Source organism: Pezoporus occidentalis, unplaced genomic scaffold (assembly GCF_034315485.1).
Source record: "Pezoporus occidentalis ecotype Australia unplaced genomic scaffold, CSIRO_AGI_Poc_V1 ctg187, whole genome shotgun sequence".
Taxonomy (NCBI): Eukaryota; Metazoa; Chordata; class Aves; order Psittaciformes; family Psittacidae; genus Pezoporus; species Pezoporus occidentalis.
In genome coordinates, this window is record NW_026913715.1 from 1,700,128 (window position 1) to 1,720,460 (window position 20,333).

The window sequence follows — 20,333 nt, forward strand, 5'->3', positions numbered from 1 at the left end:
AATTAAAAGAATCCTCTTGACAATGCCAGAATATTAATGACTAAGATAACGCAGCTGATCTTAAACTTGAATAAGGGAAGCAAGCACGGGATCAGGCAGCCTGTGGCAAGGCACTGAGCAAGAAAGCCACAAACTGGGAGTGAAGCAAGACGAAAAATCAGACCCAAATCCTTGAGTTCTGGCACGTCTTGTGTCAGTGGATTTTGATACCTCCGAGTCCCTGCCTGACTCACTTCAGCCTGGGAGGCTTCAGTAGGAGCTGCTTCTTGGTCAGGTTCTGGTCACCACCATCCCACACTCATCATTAGTGACTCAGTTTGGTGCTTGCTTTTTGTCTTAGTGGTCATTGTTGGACACAGGGCCTTGGAGCAAGCTGCTCTAGTGGAAGGTGTCCCTGCCCATGGCAGGGGTTGGAGCTGGAGGAGCTTTAAGGTCCCTTCCAACCCAAACCAGGCTGGGATTCTGTGATTACGTGACGATGATGCAGTGCCCTAATGCAATGGAAATAAGAAATGATCCACAGTTGGTTCAGGCAGGGCAGTTTACAGACACAAGCAACCAAAGCAGCCCAGAGTTAGCTGTGGATTGTGCAGCTGATATGCTGTTTGACTTTTAAAGCCACAAAAAGAAGGCCATATCTCAGGCTTATGGTCCTGAGGAGAGGAAGGTGAATGCTTTTTGTCTTTCACAGGAGGTTGTTTCAGAGAGCTGGACAAATGGGACAATTCAAATTAATGGCACTAAGGGAAAGGCACAGGCTGGAAAATGCTTTTGATGAAAACTATTTCTTTCTCCTGTATTTTCTTCTGGTTCAAATGTCTCTCCTGTAATTCCTGGATTATTCTAATCTTCCAGCTTTAGGATGGAGCTTACATTCTTCAGTTAAGCAGCCTGTTAGATGGCTTAGCACAAATTTACACTTGGTGGTAGTGTGCAGATATAGAGGAGGATGAGGCTTTTCTGTTAGTACAGGGCAGGATGCTAAAGAACAGCACTAAAAGAAGGAGCTTGGGAAGTGTTGCTGCCTGAAGGATGTCTCTGCCTACTGGATTCTCAGGTTTTGCTCTCTCTTTTCCAGATGATGTCCCCATACGAACCTGGTTCCCAAAAGAGAACCTCTTCAGTTTCCAAACTGCTACTACAACTATGCAAGCGTAAGTGAAACCTCTGCTATAGCTTTTATTGTGCAGCTGAAAGCTCATGGCCGACTCAGAGCTGTAGCTAAGAGCCTGAAGCAATCGAGTTGCATGTTTGGCACTGCAGTGGGTGAGAGAGACAGCCTTGCCTCTTATTGATTTCTCTCTTGTGCTTATTAGTTCTCTTTCCTACTACTCCCACTTGTTTGGTTTTACCTTCTTTAACTCCTTGGGCTACTCAGCTCTCCTCTGCTTCCCTGATTTTCTCTGTGACGTGCCTGTCCCTGGCTGCTGCTGCAGAGAGAGGGTCCTGTGGCAGCACCGTGAGACCCTCCAGCACTTGCTTCTGCTGCAGCCACTGTCTCAAGGGAACATGATTCCAGGCTTGTCCTGCATCCGTCAGCCAGAGGAGTGCTTCTCTATGGGATGAGATGTAGCCCTGCAGCTTCTGCCCTGGTCTGGGCATTTGAGGAAGGTGTCACTGTGAAGTGTGGCTGGATCTGGGTTAGGAACAGCCTTTCTCTCCAGACTCAGGCAGGTTTTGGTGCCCTGCTTGCTGTGTGTTGGGAAGAGGCACTTCTCAAAGGACTGAAGAAGGGAAGCCTCATTTCCAGGTTGTACCCAACTTGTCAGGAAATGCTGTCTTCCTGGTTTCAAGTATTTCCTGTCTGGCTGGAAAGCCAAGGCAAGCAATGAGGGAAATGAGACACTGTTCTGCTTCTAAGGCCCTTCTCCAGCCTTGTCTTCTTCCCTGTGTCACCCTCAGCTCTACTCCTATTTCTCCTTGTCTGGTGTCCTTTATGTAATCTGTCTCTGCCATTTCTTTTCCTTCCTACCTTTCCCTTCCTGAATCCCCAAAAGAGGCTGATTGTTGATTCTGGGATAACCCAGAGTGGATCAGACCTGTAAGGACTGATGCAGGGAGGGCTGGATGCAGTATTGAGGAAGTCATCTTTGGTGGGCACAAGGTTTACTGCAGAATGATGGCCCATGGCAGGGCTTTACAGGGCTTGAAGGGGAAAGTGAGGTTGGTTTGGGAAATGGTGCCCTAAGGAAACCCCTGAGGAGCACAGCTCCCCTGGTTAACATAGCTCCCAGGTTAATGTTTCAGGTTAATGTGCTGCCTCTAGAGATTGCATGGAAACATCTCCAGGAGTTCAGGGCACCTCCCTAAGCTGCTTGGGGTGACAGGGATCCCCTGGGTGCCCCTGTCTTCCTGGCCTCTGCTCTAGGTGCCTTCAGTCCACCTTGCTTGCTTCCTTCATAGACCAGACAGCACGAGGTGACTTCACAAGTCTTTGTCACTGTGTGGGAAGGTCTCCCTGCTCCAGAAGCCCATGATGCTGAGCTCCCATTGCAGCCTGATGGGCCAGGTTCAGCTCTCAGTTGTACCTCTGCATGTTCTCTGGGTCTACAAGGAGCTTAATTTGCATCCAAGCTGCATGCCAGCACTGCCCCAGGGAGGATTTAGCTCGGTCAAGTAGGAGTCTTACCACTGAGAAATGTTTCATTTAAAAAGCAATTTCACCTAACAAGAAAGATTCCCTCTGGAGTGAGAATTCCCTTGGAATGCTGCTGGGGCTGAGCACTAATGAACTCCTCTTCTCTTTCTTTCCCCTGCATCTCCTGGAATCTCTAGCATCTCGTAAGTATAATCTTCATTATTTCCTTGTCTGTTGGTGTTCTGCATAAACTCTCCTCTCCTGTCCATCATATCGTGCTTTCCCTATGCTAGGGCTGTTTGTCAGCAGGCAGGAGATTAGATGGCTACACCTGGTAGGCCTACACAGATCACACCACAACCATCCTCATCTTCAAAATGGAGACTGGAGTTGCTGGCATGCTTTTGTCCCTCTTGATCCTGGTGTAAGGGGTTTTGTGTTTGCAGTCTCTTAGCCCAGTTCCTCCGTAGCAGGGATGATGGCTGCTCGCCCATATTCCTTGGGCCATGGTCTGGCCACTATTTTGCTTTAGGAACAACAACTTTGTGCAACCACCAACCCTAGGGAGTGAGGACCTTTGGCTCAGTGAGTGTTTGCCTGGTCCCTGACTCGCACGCAGGCCTGCAAGGGCTGGCTCTCTTCCTTGGTCAGCTTTCTCTCTGTCGTGTGGTGAGGCCTCTCCTGTCTGTGTTTCGTGTCCTCTCCAGTCCAAAGCTGTGTAGCTGCTTAATGGCTTGACATGGTTTCCCAGGGCGTTCAGGGGCTACGCAGAGAGGAAGAGGCGGAAGCGAGAGAATGATTCTGCAGCTGTTATACAGAGGTAGGGCCCGTTCCCTCCCCAGCTCCACCCTCGCATGGGCCCTCCGGGTGTCATTCCTGAGGCTTGACGGCACTGAACGTGGTTGTCCCTGTCTGTGTTGCTGTTCTAGGGACATTAGCAGTGGCTGTGTTGGAAATGTGGAGGTGAATGATGCTGCAGGGCTTAAGATAGCTGGTCTCCATCTTCTTAAAGGAACACTGTCGTTTCTTAAGCTTCTGAATATAATATACAGGATCTGTGTCTCAGGCAGTAAAAAATGTATATAAAAGAATTAAAGGTGCAATTTCCCCAGTTCTCTCCCAGATACTTTAAATTTGTTTGTGGTTAGATGGATTTCATAGCAGCTTCCAGTGTCTAAAGGGGGCTACAAGGATGCTGGAGAGGGACTATTCATTAGGGACTGTAGTGACAGAACAAAGGGGAATGGGTTTAAACTTAAACAGGGGAATTTCAGGTTGGATCTAAGGCAGAAGCTCTTCTCTGTGAGGGTGCTGAGGTGCTGGCACAGGGTGCCCAGAGAAGCTGTGGCTGCCCCATCCCTGGCAGTGTTCAAGGCCAGGTTGGACACAGGGGCTTGGAGCAAGCTGCTCTAGTGGAAGGGGTCCCTGCCCGTGGCAGGGGTTGGAGCTGGAGGAGCTTTAAGGTCCCTTCCAACACAAACCAATCTATGATTTTATTATTCTATGTGTACTTTACTGTACTGTTGCTGCATCTACAGATGCACTCCAGAAAATCAGACCTGGGCAAAATGTACCCCTCTAGTGACCAGAACTGATTTTTTTCAACCTTTTCTGAAAAGAACAGAAAGGAAAGAGAAAGGGATTGGTCATCTGGGTATGACAGAAGGGCCCTAGTTTCTTTCTGCTGGCTTCACAGGCACATCATTTAGCCACTGTGGTGATCAGAACTGTTCTGGTTTTCACATGTGCCAAGGCTCGATTATTTTGGCAGCCTGCTAAGATGGATAACACAGTGTATGTGTCATTGGTTAAAAACTGTCATGATCACTTCAGCACTGTTCAAAACAAAGTGGGAGAAAAACATCAGGTTTTCTTAACTGGGAAATTGCCAGGAATTGTTTTCATTAGCAACTTGAGGGTAATGGGTTTTTTTCCCTCAATAATGATGATAAATAAGAATCACAACTGAAGACCCTGTGAAATAGTGTCTTTAAGATTTCACAGGATTTATTAGGCAGAGGCAAGTCTTTGTTAGGAAATGGCTTGCTCATGTGGTTTGCAAGTAGGGGAGTAGGAGTTGTATCCCTCAGTGATGCTGTGTAGTCAGGATAGAGGACGGAGTGATGGCATCCTTGTGTTGGGTGAACAGTGTGTCCCTTCAACCTGTGGACACTGCAGATCTGGGCAGGATTGAACAGTGGGAGCCCATCTGCATTCATCTTGCTGTAAAAGAGCAGAGGGCAGTGGGCTGTAGGGTTGTGGTTCGTGTTCGGCCCTCCTCCTGGAGGGAGGAGGACCCCAGAGCTTTGGATGTTGTGCAGCAATTCGTGGCTTGGATGTCTTGGAAGCTCAGCTGTCATCACACAGCCCCTCCAGTGCTTGGTCCTGTGTGCCTGGTGCATGGGAGGCTGTTTGTGTGGCACAGCACACAATGGGTGTTGCAGTGACAGTGAGTGATGCCCAGTGGTTTGCTGAAGGACCATTGCAAGGAGGAGCTGAGAATGTGTGAGGTGATGTTGGGAGTTTTCTCGGTCAGCAGTTCTGCCCCTGACCTCTGTCTGGGCAGTAAAAAGGCTTCTATGCAGAGGGTGTGGAATGGGGCTGCTGTGGCTGGGATGGATGCCGTGGAGTTGCATAGGGTCATGTAGAGCCAGTCTGGAGGAGGGCTGTTCAGGAAAGGGAGTCATAAGGAGGTTGTGTCAGTGTAGCTTGGGGGATGCTTGTTGCATTTGATGGGTGATGAGATCTTGCTGGTGCTCAAGTAACACTGGGTGTTGTGGGTGCAGCTGCAGCCACTAGGCAGGAAGATAGGCAGGTTTATGTACCCTGCTGCTCACAGAGGAGGCTGCAGCTCTCCCAGGGCTCCTGTGCCAGTCCTTCTGTGCTAACATGCAAGCAGAGGGGCCTGAGGGCCCATACAGCTGCAGAAAGCCCTCAGAAGGCTCTAGATGACCACAGGATGCCCACAGTAAAAGGCAGTTCCAGGCTTGGGCCTCCTTTCCAAGGTGCTTTTATTCTAGAAGCAACAAGGAGCTAAAAATGGCCTTTGGCCCATTCTCCAAGCATGTAGTGCAGTGGTCAGGTTGAAGCAGCTGGATCCCCTGGAGCTGCTGGAGCAGTGGTTGTGTATCTAGACAGCTTCACTCAGCTGCAGTCGTGGGAGGGAGCAAGTTGTCCGAGCAGCATCTTCATGGCAAAGGCTGCTTTAACCCCTGCCCCAAGGTCTGAATAAGCTCCTCTGCAGAGAGGACAGCTGAGCATTCAACAGAAGACTGATCTTTACTCCAGAATGGGCTTTACTCCAAATGCCCAAAGCCCAAAGCAACAGTGGCCTTGGCAATTACGTGGGTGCTCAGTGTCTGTATGATCTCAGGCTCAGTGCCTGGTATGACCTTGGTTTTACAATGCACCATGACAACTTTCATTCTGATAAGCTACATTGTGTGTCTAAGACCTTTCTGTGTAAAGAACATCCCTGTTTCACTTAAAACATTGTATTTATTTGGGGTTGAATCTATTGTGCAATAAGACAGCCCACATCAGTCATCCCCCTCCCCAGAAGGGCTGTATACAGAGCCAGTCCCTGTGCAGTGAATGGGGTTTGTTCCTATCTAAAGGGGCAGGTGTCTGATCCACAGCAGTGAATCTTCATGTACCCAAGCAGGGCTAAAATAAAGCTTTGGGAAACAGCTTTAATAGCCCAGGTGCACGTGGAAATTTGTCATGGAATAATGCTGCTCCCAGCTTCACTGCCCAGCTTTTCCTTCTTGAGCTGCATCCTGATGACAGGATGGGATCCAAAGCCAAGGTGGAGCACAGTGCAGAAGGCTAAATGGGACATGGGTTAAATGTTCTCCCATGAGGGCTGTGTTGATTGAGCTGTACAGGAATGGACATATCCAATGTTTTCTGAACAACATGTCAGTGCTGGAAGTGTCTTCTAGTGTTTGCTGATGTATCTGCATGGTTGTACTGTGTCTTTACTGATACCACTAACCTGTGTGTGAGCCAGACCACTCGTCATGTTACCCCTTTCACCAGCACTGGGCTCTGTTGCTTGGTGTCTGCAGTGTGTGTTGATGGGGCAGAAGGGACCCCAGGAAGGCTCCTGCACTTCAGGCAGGCTGCTGTGCTGGCTGACACCCCTGGGGCCATGGGGCTGCTCTGCAGGGTGAAGCCACGCAATTAGGCTTCATGGAGGGTGATAGTCCATGTGCTGCCACTTCCCTGTGTCTCTTCTGGTGTCCTGTTTGGTTTCTGTCCTCTTTGGTTCTTGTCTAGGCAAGTGATGAGAAATGGCTTTAACCTGCCAGAGGGAGACTGAGCTGAGCTCTTAGGCAGAAGCTCTTCCCTGTGAGGGTGCTGAGGCGCTGGCACAGGGTGCCCAGAGAAGCTGTGGCTGCCCCATCCCTGGCAGTGTTCAAGGCCAGGTTGGACACAGGGGCTTGGAGCAAGCTGCTCTAGTGGAAGGTGTCCCTGCCCGTGGCAGGGGTTGGAGCTGGAGGAGCCTTAAGGTCCCTTCCAACACAAACCAGGCTGGGATTCTATGAAACCAAGGGAAAGAGGTCCTTTGCACTTGAAGGGACAGCACTGAGTCCCTTTGCCGTGGTCTCTCAGGAGTGGCCGGGATGGTCTGTTTTACACAGACCTGACTCTGGGGTGTAGCTGCTCCCCAAGGCTCATCCTCTGGTGGCTTCCTCTGGATCTGTGTACTCTGCAGCCCCACTGAGCTCTACCTGTGAGCCTTGGGCAGGCCCATGAGGACAGCCAGCCCTGCTGACAACCTACAGCCCTGCCTCACAAGGAGGAAGCTGCTTCCGTCTTCCCCAGCTCCCTGCCCTGGAGGGCAGTAGGGGCTGCATGGCTGCTAACAGCATAGGGGGGATTTTAGCAGCTGCTGGGAATGTGTTGGGAATGAGCACAGCCAGGAGCGTGGTGTGTGCATGAGCAGGGCAGAGCCTGGGCACCCACCTCCCTGCTGAAGCATGCGTGGAGCACAGGGGAGAGGAGCAGTTACTGCTCTTTATGAGAAGAGGGACCATTGCCAGCATAGGCAGCAGCCAGTGTCTTCAGCAGAGGTAGCACAGGCATGCTGGTCATAGGAAGGTGAGAGCAGGCTCTGAGAAAGGGACTGCCACATATTCCAGCCAGGAAGAAACAGCCACGCTCCTGACAAACACGACCATCCCCAGCACTGAATAGGTGCAGGCTGGGAGCCTGGTCTCAGCTTTCGAATGCCCAGAAGGAAACACACTGTCTTCCCAAGGTCATTGTTTCCCTCACAGCTGTTCCTGGCCTGCTGGGCCCAGGTCTTGCTCTGGGTTGCCTTTCTCACAGGTTGTGTTTGGCCTTCTTTCAGGAATTTTCGGAAGCACCTCCGCATGGTGGGGAGCCGAAGGGTTAAAGCACAAAGTAAGTGAGCACTGAACCTGTCAGATGTGGATGTGAGGAGCTGGGGTTGTGCTGCTGGGATATGGGAACTTGCATGCAGATGTGGGTAGAAAGGACCTAGCACTGGGCCAGAGAAAGGTGCTGGTGCCATTTTACAAAGAAGCAGCCAGGTTGTTGCAAGTCTCCAGGACACATGAATGTCTGCAAGCAGCCTGCAGGCTATTTCTGAGGACCCTCTGCTTTGGCCATGGCTGATCTCCGTGGTGTCAGTGCAAGGAGTGGAAGAACTGCAGCATCCTTGTCGTGTATGTGTTTGGGGTTTGGTGATCACCAGTACAGGCACTTGTGAGCAGAATCAGAGCTGGGAGTTCTGCGGAGCTGGCGAGGGCTGCCTGGCCTCTTACTCCTCTTCCTGGAGCTGAGGACCAGCTGTGGCTCCTGGGACAGTTGGTGCTCCATGTGCCAAGTGGGCTGGTGGCTTTCTCTCTTCTCCTCCCCTGTCTCACCGCCATCTCCACATCAGGATGTGGGGGAGAGTTGCTGAGAGGATGGTGGAAGGAAGAAGAGGAACAGGGAAGAAATTGTAGCAAAGGGGAAATAAGGGAGTGTTTAATGCCTCTACTGGGGAAGAAATCACCTGGGATACAGCAGTTCCCTTTCCCTGAGGAAGGCAACACTCCATGACTTGGTTTGGGCAGCTCCCTTATTGTGTGAAGTGGGCTAAGAATGGTGTAACCTCCTGAGGATTGCTCCAGAAGAGGAAACAGCTCGTTCTTCCCACCTCTGGCCAAGCATCACATACAGACTGCCCACTGCAAAGCGCTGCTGAGTTGAATTTGCATCCTTTCCTTTCTCATATGCTGTGGGGGGTGAACAGCAAAGAGCATTGTCCTTCAAAGAGTCTTTATTGGCATCTGAGTTAGCACTGCCTGAAATGAAGAGGGCTTATGTACCCTAGAGCTGTCTGGAAGCTCAGGCATGCCTCTGCCTTGGTAACTCTCGGGTCATGTTTTCAAAGCTTTCTTCATGTGCACAGTAGCTAAATGCCTGGCTTTAAATGAAAGCTGAGGATGGAGATCACCTGAAGAGCTTCCTATGTGATTTGTCTCCCTGGACTCCCACACTTGGACACACTGCAGCAAGGACAGGTTGCTTCTCAGCTGTTATAATGCAGATCTGCAGTGAATTCCTGACATGAGATGCTGTTACTGGACACACTGCAGCAAACTTGCTCTGTCTGCTACCAGAAATAGGTATTAGTGGCTATAAGTGGCTGTTAATCTGGGTGTAATGGCTTTCACAGGGGCTTGCCAAGTCAGATATTGTTGGCAGCTCCCAGGAATTTGCCTGCAGTGCAGCCAGCTGGGCTAAGCTCCCTGGTTCTGCTTGGGAAATGCTGGTACAAACAGTATAATGCCCCTTGGACAAACAAGGAAAGCTGGGGGAGGAGTGCTCACACGAGTGCAGGCAAAACCTGAAGGATTTCCTCTTTTGCAGCAAAGTTTAGAAAGTGGGAGCTTTCCAGAGTCCTCCCATCCCATCTGGTCCAGCTCTAACTGGGATGCATTAGAACATGCAGGGGAAACTGGAGAACTGCTGCCTTCTTCTGGTCGTGGAGGTGTCATTAGCTGTTGAGTACGTCCGTGAGGCCTTTGAGTCAGAGCATTGATACTGGAACACTGGAAAAGTCTTGATTAGACTGAGCTGTGTGCATCTGAGAGAGCATCAAGTGTCCTCTTTTGCTGTGTTCCGTACCCTGTAATGGTCCTGCTCAGGAAGTGAGCACATTGCCTTTTGCTGTCCAGAAGGTAGACCCTTGTTTGCTGTGTGGAAAGGCCTCACGTTTGGCAAGTGAAGAGCAAGCCCAGGGGAGTCCGTGATGTGTGGCTTTGGTGGAAATCTCTGGATGTTTTGTTTGCTGGCAGCAGCAGAGGTGGCTTTGGAGTCTGTTAATGTCCTGCTCTGGTTTTATCCTAGCATTTGCCGAACGGCGTGAGAGGAGCTTCAGCAGGTCCTGGAGTGACCCGACTCCCATCAAAGCCGATTCCTTCCATGACTCTCGAGAAAGTGAGTTCTGAGTCCTTTGAGCTTCCTCCTGTGGCCAAACCTCCAGCTGAGGTGCGGACTGGAGCCCCACTGGAGGAACTCCTCTGTGCTCTTTTGTCCCATCTGTGATCCTTTTAGTTCCATGAGATCTGAGCAAGTACCACTCCGGGTAGATGCACTTGTTCATCTGTGTGTGCCTGTATTTATTTGTAGAGCACAACCCATCCAACCTCATGTTATTGTGCAGTTGCCAAAGGATACCCAGGGGGACAGCTCTCTTACAGCCCTCTGTTCCCATCATCCCATATTTGCCTGGGACCAAAACAACCTACCTGGAAGCACACCAGTCCAAGGCTTTCACCACAGCAGGGCTAACCTGCCTGGCTTCCAGTGCAGAGCCCCTTCTGAGCTCTTTCCTAGGCTGGAATGGCTCAGGAGCACAGCTGCAGCGCTCCATGAGATGGAGCTTTGCTTTCCTGGCCATGCTGGCTGTACGGGTGATAGGCTGGGGCAATCTGATCCTTGTTTGGATTGTCAGGAATTCCTCTGGGAATCCGCAGTAATGCTCGTGGGGACTGAGATGCTGGTGTGTTAATTCACAGGAGGAAATATCAGCATCTTCCCACTGTCTTTTTATAAAGGGAACAGCTGTTTTACCCAGCTTTTATTGAAATCCTGTGGGCAAGACACATGGTGGATGTGAGTTTGCCCATGTCGAAATGGGATGTAATGTAAACGAATTTCAGTAATGGAATGGACTCACCTACTAGGTAAGCACGAGGTGCAGCCCTCCTAGAAGACACACACCAGGTTGTAGGGGGAGGTGTAGGTTCAAAACATGACCCGATGGTTCCTCTGCAGTCTGATTCCTCCCCACTCCCTCAGCTAACTCAGAGGCGAATGGAAAAGACATGGTTCAGACAGGCTCCAGGCACTGCCAGGGACACTCTGACACTCGGACATCCCCAAAGGCGCAAACAGGGGCGTCTTGGTTCTCTTTCCTCAGGCCTTGGCTCCAGGGAACCATCTCTGTTTCTAACCTTTAATGGTCAATTATATTCCTTCCAGATTTTTTTTCCCCAGGAGGCTTGAAGGGCAACAGGTAAGGTCAGTTTGGAAAGCAAATTCAAGTGTACTCTTGCAATACTGCTGTTTGCTACGGCTGTCCTCACGCGCTGGGACTTCTCTGCCAGCATCAGTTTGACCAACAAGGCAGAGTTCATAATCACAGAAGACAGTGTCAGAGCAATAATTACAAGGAAACCAGCTTTGAAGTCTGTGGACTTTTGCTCATCAGCTTGGCAATGTTAAAGTGTAGAGTCTGCCTGTGTTCTGTCTCCTCCTCTATTTCTGAAGTGACAGGGTGACTGTTGTGATTAGCACTTGAAAGCTGAACGTGGTGACTGTGGAGTGATGAACTGTTACGTGATGTGTGGTACCAGCTCTGTGTGTGCTCTCCTCATTTGTTAAGTGTTTTGTCTGCTCAGGGGCACTAGCCCCAGTGTGGTGTCTGTGGGGGAAGAAAGGAGGGCACAAGGAGGGCTTGTGGCACCTCCTGCAAGGTGGCTGCCACACAGGACCAAGAGGGGAAGGGAGGCTGTTCTGCCCTTGTAATGCACACTGTTCCTGCAGGCCATGACCTTCAGGATTCCTGTGGCACTTTGGATGGCAACTTTGACTTGAACTGGGAAGCAGAAAAGGAACTTGAAGCCGTGGCATGTGATGGAGAAGACTTTATTCCACCAAAAATAATGGTGAGGATTTCAACTCTGCTACCTGTATCTACTCGGGCTGTGTCTGTCCTTTCAGAGCTGCTAAGTTTAGGATCTTTGTAAGAGGCAAGTCTTTCATGTAGCTAACTCTTCAGGTGTATATGAGGGTCACTGAGAGATCAGCCAAGACATGGTATTGAGCATCTGTTATTGCTGGGGATGTGTTGAAAGAAAACTGGAAGTGGAAGGACCTGTAGTCCAGCCTGAGATCAGAGCAGGACTGTCGCCAACACTGAACTGAGTCAATAACTGGAGATGTGAGTCTCCAGCAGTGCCTCCCTCCTGTTGTTACTTGCCTGGTATGGAGCTCTGTGTTATGATGCTGTCTGCTCTTCTATGATTCCTTGGTGCTCATCTCCCTGCACTCCCCCCTGCTATGCCCTGGGGGATTTGGCACACAGGACCAGATCTTGACACATCCTTTGGCCACATGCACCAGTACTCAGGAAAAGGGATCTCAAGCTCTCGGGGTGGCATTGCCAGTCCAGCAGAGCAGGACTGCATTTGAATGGATCACCAGGAACCCAGAACTTGGGTTTGTTCAGCCCTTGACATCTCCGGTGTGTCTCCCAGGTGGTGCATGTGATGATTACCTCCCTGGACTCTTCAGAACCTTTGCATTACCTGCCAAGTGGCTGAAGCAGTGATGTGCTGTCTAGGAGGGAGGGCTCTGAAGCCAGCTAAGCTGGAACCCACAAGCCCACCAGCACCGCTGCCTGCTCCACTCTCAAAGTGATGAACAGAGGTGCCTGAAATCACAGCACAGTCAAACTGCCTATGTTCCCATAGTCCTTGTGCTGTGCTTGTGCTGACAGCAGGCGCATCCCTGGGCTCTCATGCTGCTGGAGCCAGCTGAAGCTTCAGCCGGAGTTGCCAGGCAACCTGCATCTGCCTGACATCCTGTGTCCGCCTGTGCTGATGCTGTTTCATCCCTCAGCTGGTTCCCATTCAGGTATGCAGCCATCCCACCACCAGCCAGATATGTGTGCCTGTTTGAATGATCCTCTGCAGACCCTGGCACAGAGGAGGGCTGTAGAGAAGTGATCTTTGCCATTTGTGGTGATGCACAAGCTGCTACCTCTGCACACTGGGCTCCACTTTACAAACTGCTGTCTCAGGCTCAGTCCTGCCTGTCAGCAGAGCTGTGTGCTCATCAGTTGGGGCTCGAGGACACTGTGACACACAGCAGGAGTGGGCAGACCTCGGGGTGCTCTGTAGTGGATCAGAGGCTTGGAGGACCTTCCAGAGGGATGCAGACAGGCTGGATGAGCTGGGTAACACCTGAGAGCAACTGAACAGGGCACTGTTACCGTGGCCTTTGTGCTTTTTTACTCCACTGCCTTCTCCTCATGCTGTTTTCTTTCTCCCGTTACAGCTCATTTCCTCCAAGGTGCCCAAAGCAGAGTATGTCCCAACAATTATCCGCAGGGACGATCCCTCTATCATCCCCATTCTCTATGTAAGTGTTTCACTTCTGCTATGGCTTGGATGGGTGGGAGCAGGCTTCACACACAATTATTTAATGGGGGTTTCTTGTCCCTATCCCTGGTTCCTGTTATGGGAATTCTGAAACACTGATATGATTTGGGAAAGCTGTCAGGAAAGGGCTGGGGGTGTGCTGAACCCAGGAGATGCTGCGAGGGCTGGAGCAGCTCTGCTCTGGAGCCAGGCTGAGAGAGCTGGGCTGGGGCAGCCTGGAGAAGAGAAGGCTCCTGAAGGGGAGACCTGAGAGCAGCTCCAGTGCCTAAAGGGGCTGCAGGAAAGCTGGAGAGGGGCTTGGGACAAGGGCCTGTAGGGACAGGCCAAGGGGAATGGCTTTAACCTGCCAGAGGGGAGACTGAGATGAGTTCTTAGGCAGAAGCTCTTCCCTGTGAGGGTGCTGAGGCGCTGGCACAGGGTGCCCAGAGAAGCTGTGGCTGCCCCATCCCTGGCAGTGTTCAAGGCCAGGTTGGACACAGGGGCTTGGAGCAAGCTGCTCTAGTGGAAGGTGTCCCTGCCCGTGGCAGGGGTTGGAGCTGGAGGAGCTTTAAGGTCCCTGCCAACACAAACCAGGCTGGGATTCTGTGATTTGGGTCTGGGGTAGCTCGGGGAGGGGAGCTCAGGTCTCAGTGGTAGAGTACGGAGGAGTGGAAATCACACATGGGGCTGCCAGACTATGGAAGCACAACCAGGGAGCTTGGGAAGATCAACAAGGAAAGGGCAGGACTGAGCACCCAGGCAGAGCTGTGTGTTGCCAGGCTTAGGGCTCCTCCTTCTGTTCATCCTTAGAACCTCGGAGCTCTGCATTGGTCCATGAGCCCTGACACTGTACAGTGGTGCAGCCCTGTCAGTCAGAACCTCGGTTTTTCTCTAGGAGCGGGTGTCTGAAGCACCAGCATGGGTCCATGGGCCTCTTTTCCTCATCACTTTATATTAACTGCATTTGAAAGGGATATCCTGATGACCCTGCTGTGCCAGAGACAGATGTGTTGGCAGTGTGACTGTTTGTAGCCATCTTAGACACATCTAGAGCCAGAGGCTGGCTGCAAAACATGGGCCAAGAGGCAAATAGTCATTACTGATGCTGACTGCATCTGATGGATGATATGTGCTGTGGAGTTGTCTGCAGGATTCAGCTTTGAGACGTGGTCTTCATGGACCACAGTCTTCAGCTGCTTTACTTAGATGAGGTTTAGGGTGGTTATTACTGTGGTGTGACCAGACACCATCAGTTGATAAAATTGAGCTCTTGGAGCATCCGTTTGGGATGTGTGTGGATTGTGTGCAGTGTTAGAGACTATAATAATGTCATGGGAGCTGTGTACAAGGTTAGAGACTATAATAATGTCGTGGGAGCTGGTGTAATGACAGTAAACCTTGATATGTTTTCTCTCTTGGTTTCCAGGACCATGAACATGCCACCTTTGATGACATCCTTGGTACGTGAGTGTTATTTCCTTAACTCCTGCCCATTGCAGGTGTAACTGATCAACATGTTAGTCACTCCACTGCCCTGTGCCTCAGCTGCCACACGTAAAGGTGCTTTTGTCACCCAGTGACACCTGACAGTGTCAGTGCTGTTGGATGTGCTGCAGTAAGAAAACTTCACTTCTGTGGCCCATGTTCTGTGCCAAGCTCCCAGTTTATGGAAGAGAAGCTGAGGCTCAGGGCAGCAAAGATTCATTGTACCCTTGTAGGTGAAGGGGAGCTTTAGCAGAGGGTCAGCACAACTGGATCTAGTCCAGTGCCACGGTCACTGCAGAGCAGTACCTGGTGCTGCTCTGTCCCTTCTCTGCCCTGGGATGTGTCAGGGTTTCCTGCTTTCCACAGCATGAAAGCGAAGGGTTTGCTTTGTCATCATTGCGAATGTGGGTGCTGAGCACCTCTCGCAGCTCAGCCTCCTGCCTTCAGCACTGACGTGACAAGAAATAAGATTAATTTTGAACTTCCTCCATGGTTCTAATTTCCCAATGTGTTTATTGCAGAGGAAATAGAGAAGAAGCTGAACATCTATCGGAAAGGCTGCAAGATCTGGAAGATGCTGATATTTTGCCAGGTACATGAAAATTGTGAAGGGCCTGGGAGGTTGTCACAAATTTGAGTACTTCCCTGTGAGGGTGCTGAGGCGCTGGCACAGGGTGCCCAGAGAAGCTGTGGCTGCCCCATCCCTGGCAGTGTTCAAGGCCAGGTTGGACACAGGGGCTTGGAGCAAGCTGCTCTAGTGGAAGGTGTCCCTGCCTGTGGCAGGGGGTGGAGCTGGAGGAGCTTTAAGGTCCCTGCCAACCCAAACCAGGCTGGGATTCTGTGACTTTCTACAGGGAAAATTACAAAGAGGAACCAGTGGTCCAGGTTCTGTTACAGTAACTGCACATGGGCAGCTTGCACTTCTCCTTTCCCCAGACACTGAGAAGTGGGGAGTTGCTGTAACAGCAGGAAATGAAGTCTGATTTAGTGTGGTTAAGTCCAGAGCTGGGCTGCTCCTCGGCTGCTTTCAAGGAAACCCATGGAAACCAGCTTTACACAGACCTCGAAATGAGTGCTCCAGAGACAGAACAAGCATTTCCGATGCGATGAGGGTCGTTTCCATGCGCTCAGTGTGGCCGTGGCAGGGTGTGTGTCCCGGAGCAGACCGGCAGATGGCACAGCTCGGCGCTGGAGCAGGGCCTGTGCTGTCAGGGTCCAGGCTTGCCGAGCTGGGGTGCAGAGATTCCTGCTGGGTCTGGGGATTTCCTTCCCACGTTTCTTGTTCCTCAGGGTGTTCAGCTTCCCACTTCCCCAGCAGCTGGGCGAGAAACCTTGAAATGAGAAGTTAGGAGCTGGCCTGACTTGAACCCATTTCCACGTGCCCGGTGCTGTGGAATAGCAGGGTCTGCAGCACACTGACCTGGAGATGGTGACTGTTTTCCTGCTGTTGTACTCAAGCTTTTCATGCCTGCTACAGCCAAAGTGCAGCCCTACCTCAGTGACATCTCTCCTGCTAATCCCTGCTTGGCTCAGCCTCTCTCTGCCCACCAAGGCGAGTCCCCTAGAATCCCCAAGCAAAAGGGGCTTTCTTGTCTTCCCTATTCTCTCCAGCCACCCACAATGAACATTTTTGTCTATTATTGTGCCTTTTTAGAATAAGGTGGGCATAGAACAGTAAAAGCCAGAGAATCCAACCCCCAGCACTCTCCCATGTGTGACTCTTTCCCGAGCAAGCCCTGCAGTGCCTGCTATGGAAGACACAGCAGCTGTGCCAGCCTGGCTCTGCTCCCCTGTGGCACAGAGGGCTGTGCAGGATGAGAAACATCCAGGCTTTGTTTCTTCATGGCCTGTGCCCAGTGGTTCATATCTGTCTGTCTGTCTCTTGCAGGGAGGCCCTGGTCACTTATACTTGTTAAAGAACAAAGTTGCCACATTTGCCAAAGTGGAGAAGGAGGAAGATATGATCCTGTGAGTGGCTGCATCACCTTCTGGGCTCACACAGCATTCTGCTGCTTGGTTTGCTCTGTTTGTAGCACATGCCTGAGCAGGAGAGGGGAAGGGTTGGTCAGGGGAAGATGAGGCTGAGGGGTGACCTAATAGCAGCTTAAAGCTCCTCTGGGGGGGCTGCAAGGACGAGAGGGCTGAGCCTGGCCCTGGAGTGGTGCAGCCCCAGGACAGGTCACCAGGAGATTGATGCTTTTATCTGTTGTGTCTCTGTGGAACAGAGACTGCCAAAAGGGGTGTGGAAATTTCCTCTCAACGCAGGCTTTGCTGACCAGACCCCAGGGCACATGCCTTGTGCCTCTGTTGCTCAGAAGTGGCTGAGACAGCATTTCTAAGCAGAAATCCAACCGGTCCTCCCCCCACAGCTGCCTCTGGTAACTCCCTCCTGATTGCAGAGGAGATGGAATTTGCCTCTGCAAAGCCTGCTCAAAGTCCAGCACGTTCCCGAGGAGGATTTTCACTAACACCACCCTGTCAGCCAGGGCTGCTGAGGCAGTTTTGCTTCTCCTTGCAGAGAGTTAAGCTTTGTCTGTTTTGCTGCCTGCTCGTTTGTGCTGGCTCAAACTCACCTCGTTGTGGGGGAGAGGATGTACACCAACCTGTTCTGCACAACTTGTTGGCATGAGAACTGGCTGTTAAAATCTACATCTGTTCAGTGCTCTCATGCTCTGGCACAAGCACTGACAATAAAATTCTTCAGCACGTGTTTGTGTACACGCTTCTGAACACAGGCCAGGCATGGCTGGTCCAGAGCTGGTCACTCAGGGACCTTCAGAAAGCTGTGAACACAGCTGAAAACTTGGATGCTTGGATGTGACTATCTCCACCTAACCTCTATGTCCCTGGGAGGCAGTCCTGAGGAAAGCAATCTGATCACAGAGAGCTTCAGGGCCCACCAGAAGCCTGCCCTGATCCCCTGCCCAGGGGAGGTGGTTGTTCTGTCCCCTAGGCACAGTGTGTGTGGTCAGTAGTCCCAAAAGGTAAACTGGGTCTGACTGGTGAGCAGCACCAAGCACTGGGTGGTTTGCTGGTGTCTCTAGCAATGTTGGAGAACAACCTCTCCAGCTGTTCTCTGTTGATTTCATGCCCTGCAAATGAACCAGTGCACTGATACCACTCATCCTTAGAAAGGGTAATTGATAGAAATGTGAGAGAAAAATGGAGGGAACTGCTACAAGAGGAGACTGCTCAGTGAAACTGGCAGTCTGAAAGCACTCCTGGTGGACTTGGCTCCCTTCTCTTCACCTTGGAGCTTCCTTGGCTCAATGGGCTGCTCCTTCTTCCCTACCACATGACTGGGACCTGCTCCTTGGACCCTTGCTTGGCCCCTGTGTTTCCTTGTCTAAGAAACCACGGCTCTTCCTGAGCAGGCTGTTCCTCAGGCCACAAGCCTCAGGTCCCTCCCGAGCTGTGTGTGCACGTCCTTGTGATTGATTACTCATGAGGAGATGGGGGGGGTTGCTTTGCTTTAAATTATATATTCTGTTTTTTCCTGTTTCTTCCAGCTTCTGGAAGAGGTTGAGCCGGCTGATGAGTAAAGTCAATCCTGAACCAAATATCATTCACATCATGGGCTGCTATGTTCTTGGAAACCCCAATGGGGAGAAGGTAAGAGCTTCCTGGGAGTGTCTGGTGAGTAGCACCAAGCCAAACAGCTACACTGTGAAGTCTAAACCTTCCTCTTCTGCTGTGTGGGAACATGCTGCCATCCTGTCCTATGAGAGGCTGTGAATGGGTGAAGTGCCCTATGGATTGTGCCTTCCCCAGAGGGCAGGGGAGGAATAAGTGACAAATACTGAAGCCTTTGAGGAGAACAGTAGTTCAAAGCACTTTATTTACTGGTGAGCTAGATGTTTTAAAGAACAGGGATGGGAGGTTTTCTTGAGGTAGGGAACAATGATGGGCCATTCTGGGTGTCCTGGAGTTCATTTTTGTTTTCAGCTGCTAACCCCCAGTATCTTTTCCTTTCAGCTATTTCAGAATCTGAAAAACTTAATGAATCCTTATAGGGTTGCCTTCGAGTCTCCACTTGAACTATCAGCTCAAGGTAACTTATTTTCTGTACAAAGACACACACCATCCTCATCAGGCTGTCCCATTCAGAGGGCCTCTGCTTCAAAAAGCCATTCTGAGCTCCCTTCAGCCCTGCCACAGTCTTGCTTTTGCTTGTTCCTTGTGCAGTTCAGTGGCTGAACCTGGTTTTCCCCTTGCAATTGCTCCATGATCACATTTCATCTGTTTTGTTGGCTGCACAACCCTCTCTCAGGCCACGGGCAGCGGCAAAGCAGCCTAAAGAGTAGTCAGCTTTCCAGGCTCAGTTTAGGAGATCTGTCATGTACTGGGGCATGTGAAGACCATGGCAGAAATGCAAGTGGGAGCAGAAGCTTTTCTGTAACCAAGTGTGCAGGATTCTCTTCTGCAGGGCTCAAACCACTGGTACTGAGTTGTGTCATCAGCAAGCACTGGGCTGGAGCCATTCTGCATCTCAGTCTGCTTTGCTTTGCTTTTTTTAATGTTTTTTGCCTGTAGTTCAGGATATTTCAAGGGCTAAAGAATCTTTCCTGTTCTTTGGTCAATGTAATTATGGGTGCAGTTTCTGAAGTGACATTCTGTTTGCCCTTATTTTACCTTAGCTGTAATCCTTAGTACATTGACCTCTAAGAAGATAAGAACATGCAGCATTAGGCTGTAAGCACTGTGGAGACTTCCTCTGCTGCTCACACTCGCATCAGGACTTGATGGGTTATTCCTGACTCCACTCACTGTCACAGGACCATAGAGGAGCTGCGCACATTCATGCTGCACAAAGCTGTCTGTGTCCTGTTGAGATTTGGACCCCACTTTACAGAGTGTTTGCACAGATCCCATAGCAAACATGCTGGAGCACCTCTATTATGAAGAGAGGCTGAGACGGCTGGGCTTGTTCAGCCTGGAGAAGAGAAGGCTCCTTAAGGGGAGACCTTAGAGCAGCTCCAGTGCCTAAAGGGGCTCCAGGAAACCTGGAGAGGGGCTTTGGCCAAGGGCCTGTAGGGACAGGCCAAGGGGAATGGCTTTAACCTGCCTGAGGGGAGACTGAGATGAGCTCTTAGGCAGAAGCTCTTCCCTGTGAGGGTGCTGAGGCGCTGGCACAGGGTGCCCAGAGAAGCTGTGGCTGCCCCATCCCTGGCAGTGTCCAAGGCCAGGTTGGACACAGGGGCTTGGAGCAAGCTGCTCTAGTGGAAGGTGTCTCTGCCGTGGCAGGGGTTGCAGCTGGATGAGCTTTAAGGTCCCTTCCAACACAAACCATTCAAGGATTTTATGTGTGCCCAGAAGCAACTTGCGGGGCAGTTCCCGGGTTTCTGTGCAGCTTGGCAGGCGAGGCAGCAGGTTCTGTGTGCATACATTTAAGCAGTTAATCTTTGAAGAGGCTCGGCTGGAGAATATGCCTGAATTTATCCCCTTGATCAATCTGGGACGTGCTAATACAGCGCCGGCTGTAATCCTTTGCAAAGTCATCTGAAATTAATCTTAATCAGGCCTCAGAAGCGAAAATCCCATCCTTAAGCCCTGTCTCAGAGGCTGTTTGCCCTTGGGTTGTCAAAGGCACTCACTGCCTCCTG

General features: G+C 51.0%; 1 protein-coding gene across 5 annotated transcripts in view; it reads left to right on the plus strand.

The window, feature by feature from the left end:
• NSMF (NMDA receptor synaptonuclear signaling and neuronal migration factor) overlaps window positions 1–20,333 on the plus strand; it is a 47,716-nt gene that overhangs the window by 23,950 nt on the left and 3,433 nt on the right. For 2 of the 5 annotated variants that reach the window (XM_062616041.1, XM_062616045.1), the window contains 11 exons: window positions 1,079–1,154; window positions 3,330–3,398; window positions 7,938–7,990; window positions 9,947–10,036; window positions 11,648–11,769; window positions 13,163–13,246; window positions 14,672–14,705; window positions 15,252–15,322; window positions 16,619–16,698; window positions 18,240–18,342; window positions 18,706–18,781. In XM_062616041.1, the coding sequence (XP_062472025.1) occupies window positions 1,079–1,154; window positions 3,330–3,398; window positions 7,938–7,990; window positions 9,947–10,036; window positions 11,648–11,769; window positions 13,163–13,246; window positions 14,672–14,705; window positions 15,252–15,322; window positions 16,619–16,698; window positions 18,240–18,342; window positions 18,706–18,781 (858 nt within the window). The remainder of the gene's footprint in view (window positions 1–1,078; window positions 1,155–3,329; window positions 3,399–7,937; window positions 7,991–9,946; window positions 10,037–11,647; window positions 11,770–13,162; window positions 13,247–14,671; window positions 14,706–15,251; window positions 15,323–16,618; window positions 16,699–18,239; window positions 18,343–18,705; window positions 18,782–20,333) is intronic. The other 3 variants (XM_062616043.1, XM_062616042.1, XM_062616044.1) reach the window with 3 other exon arrangements.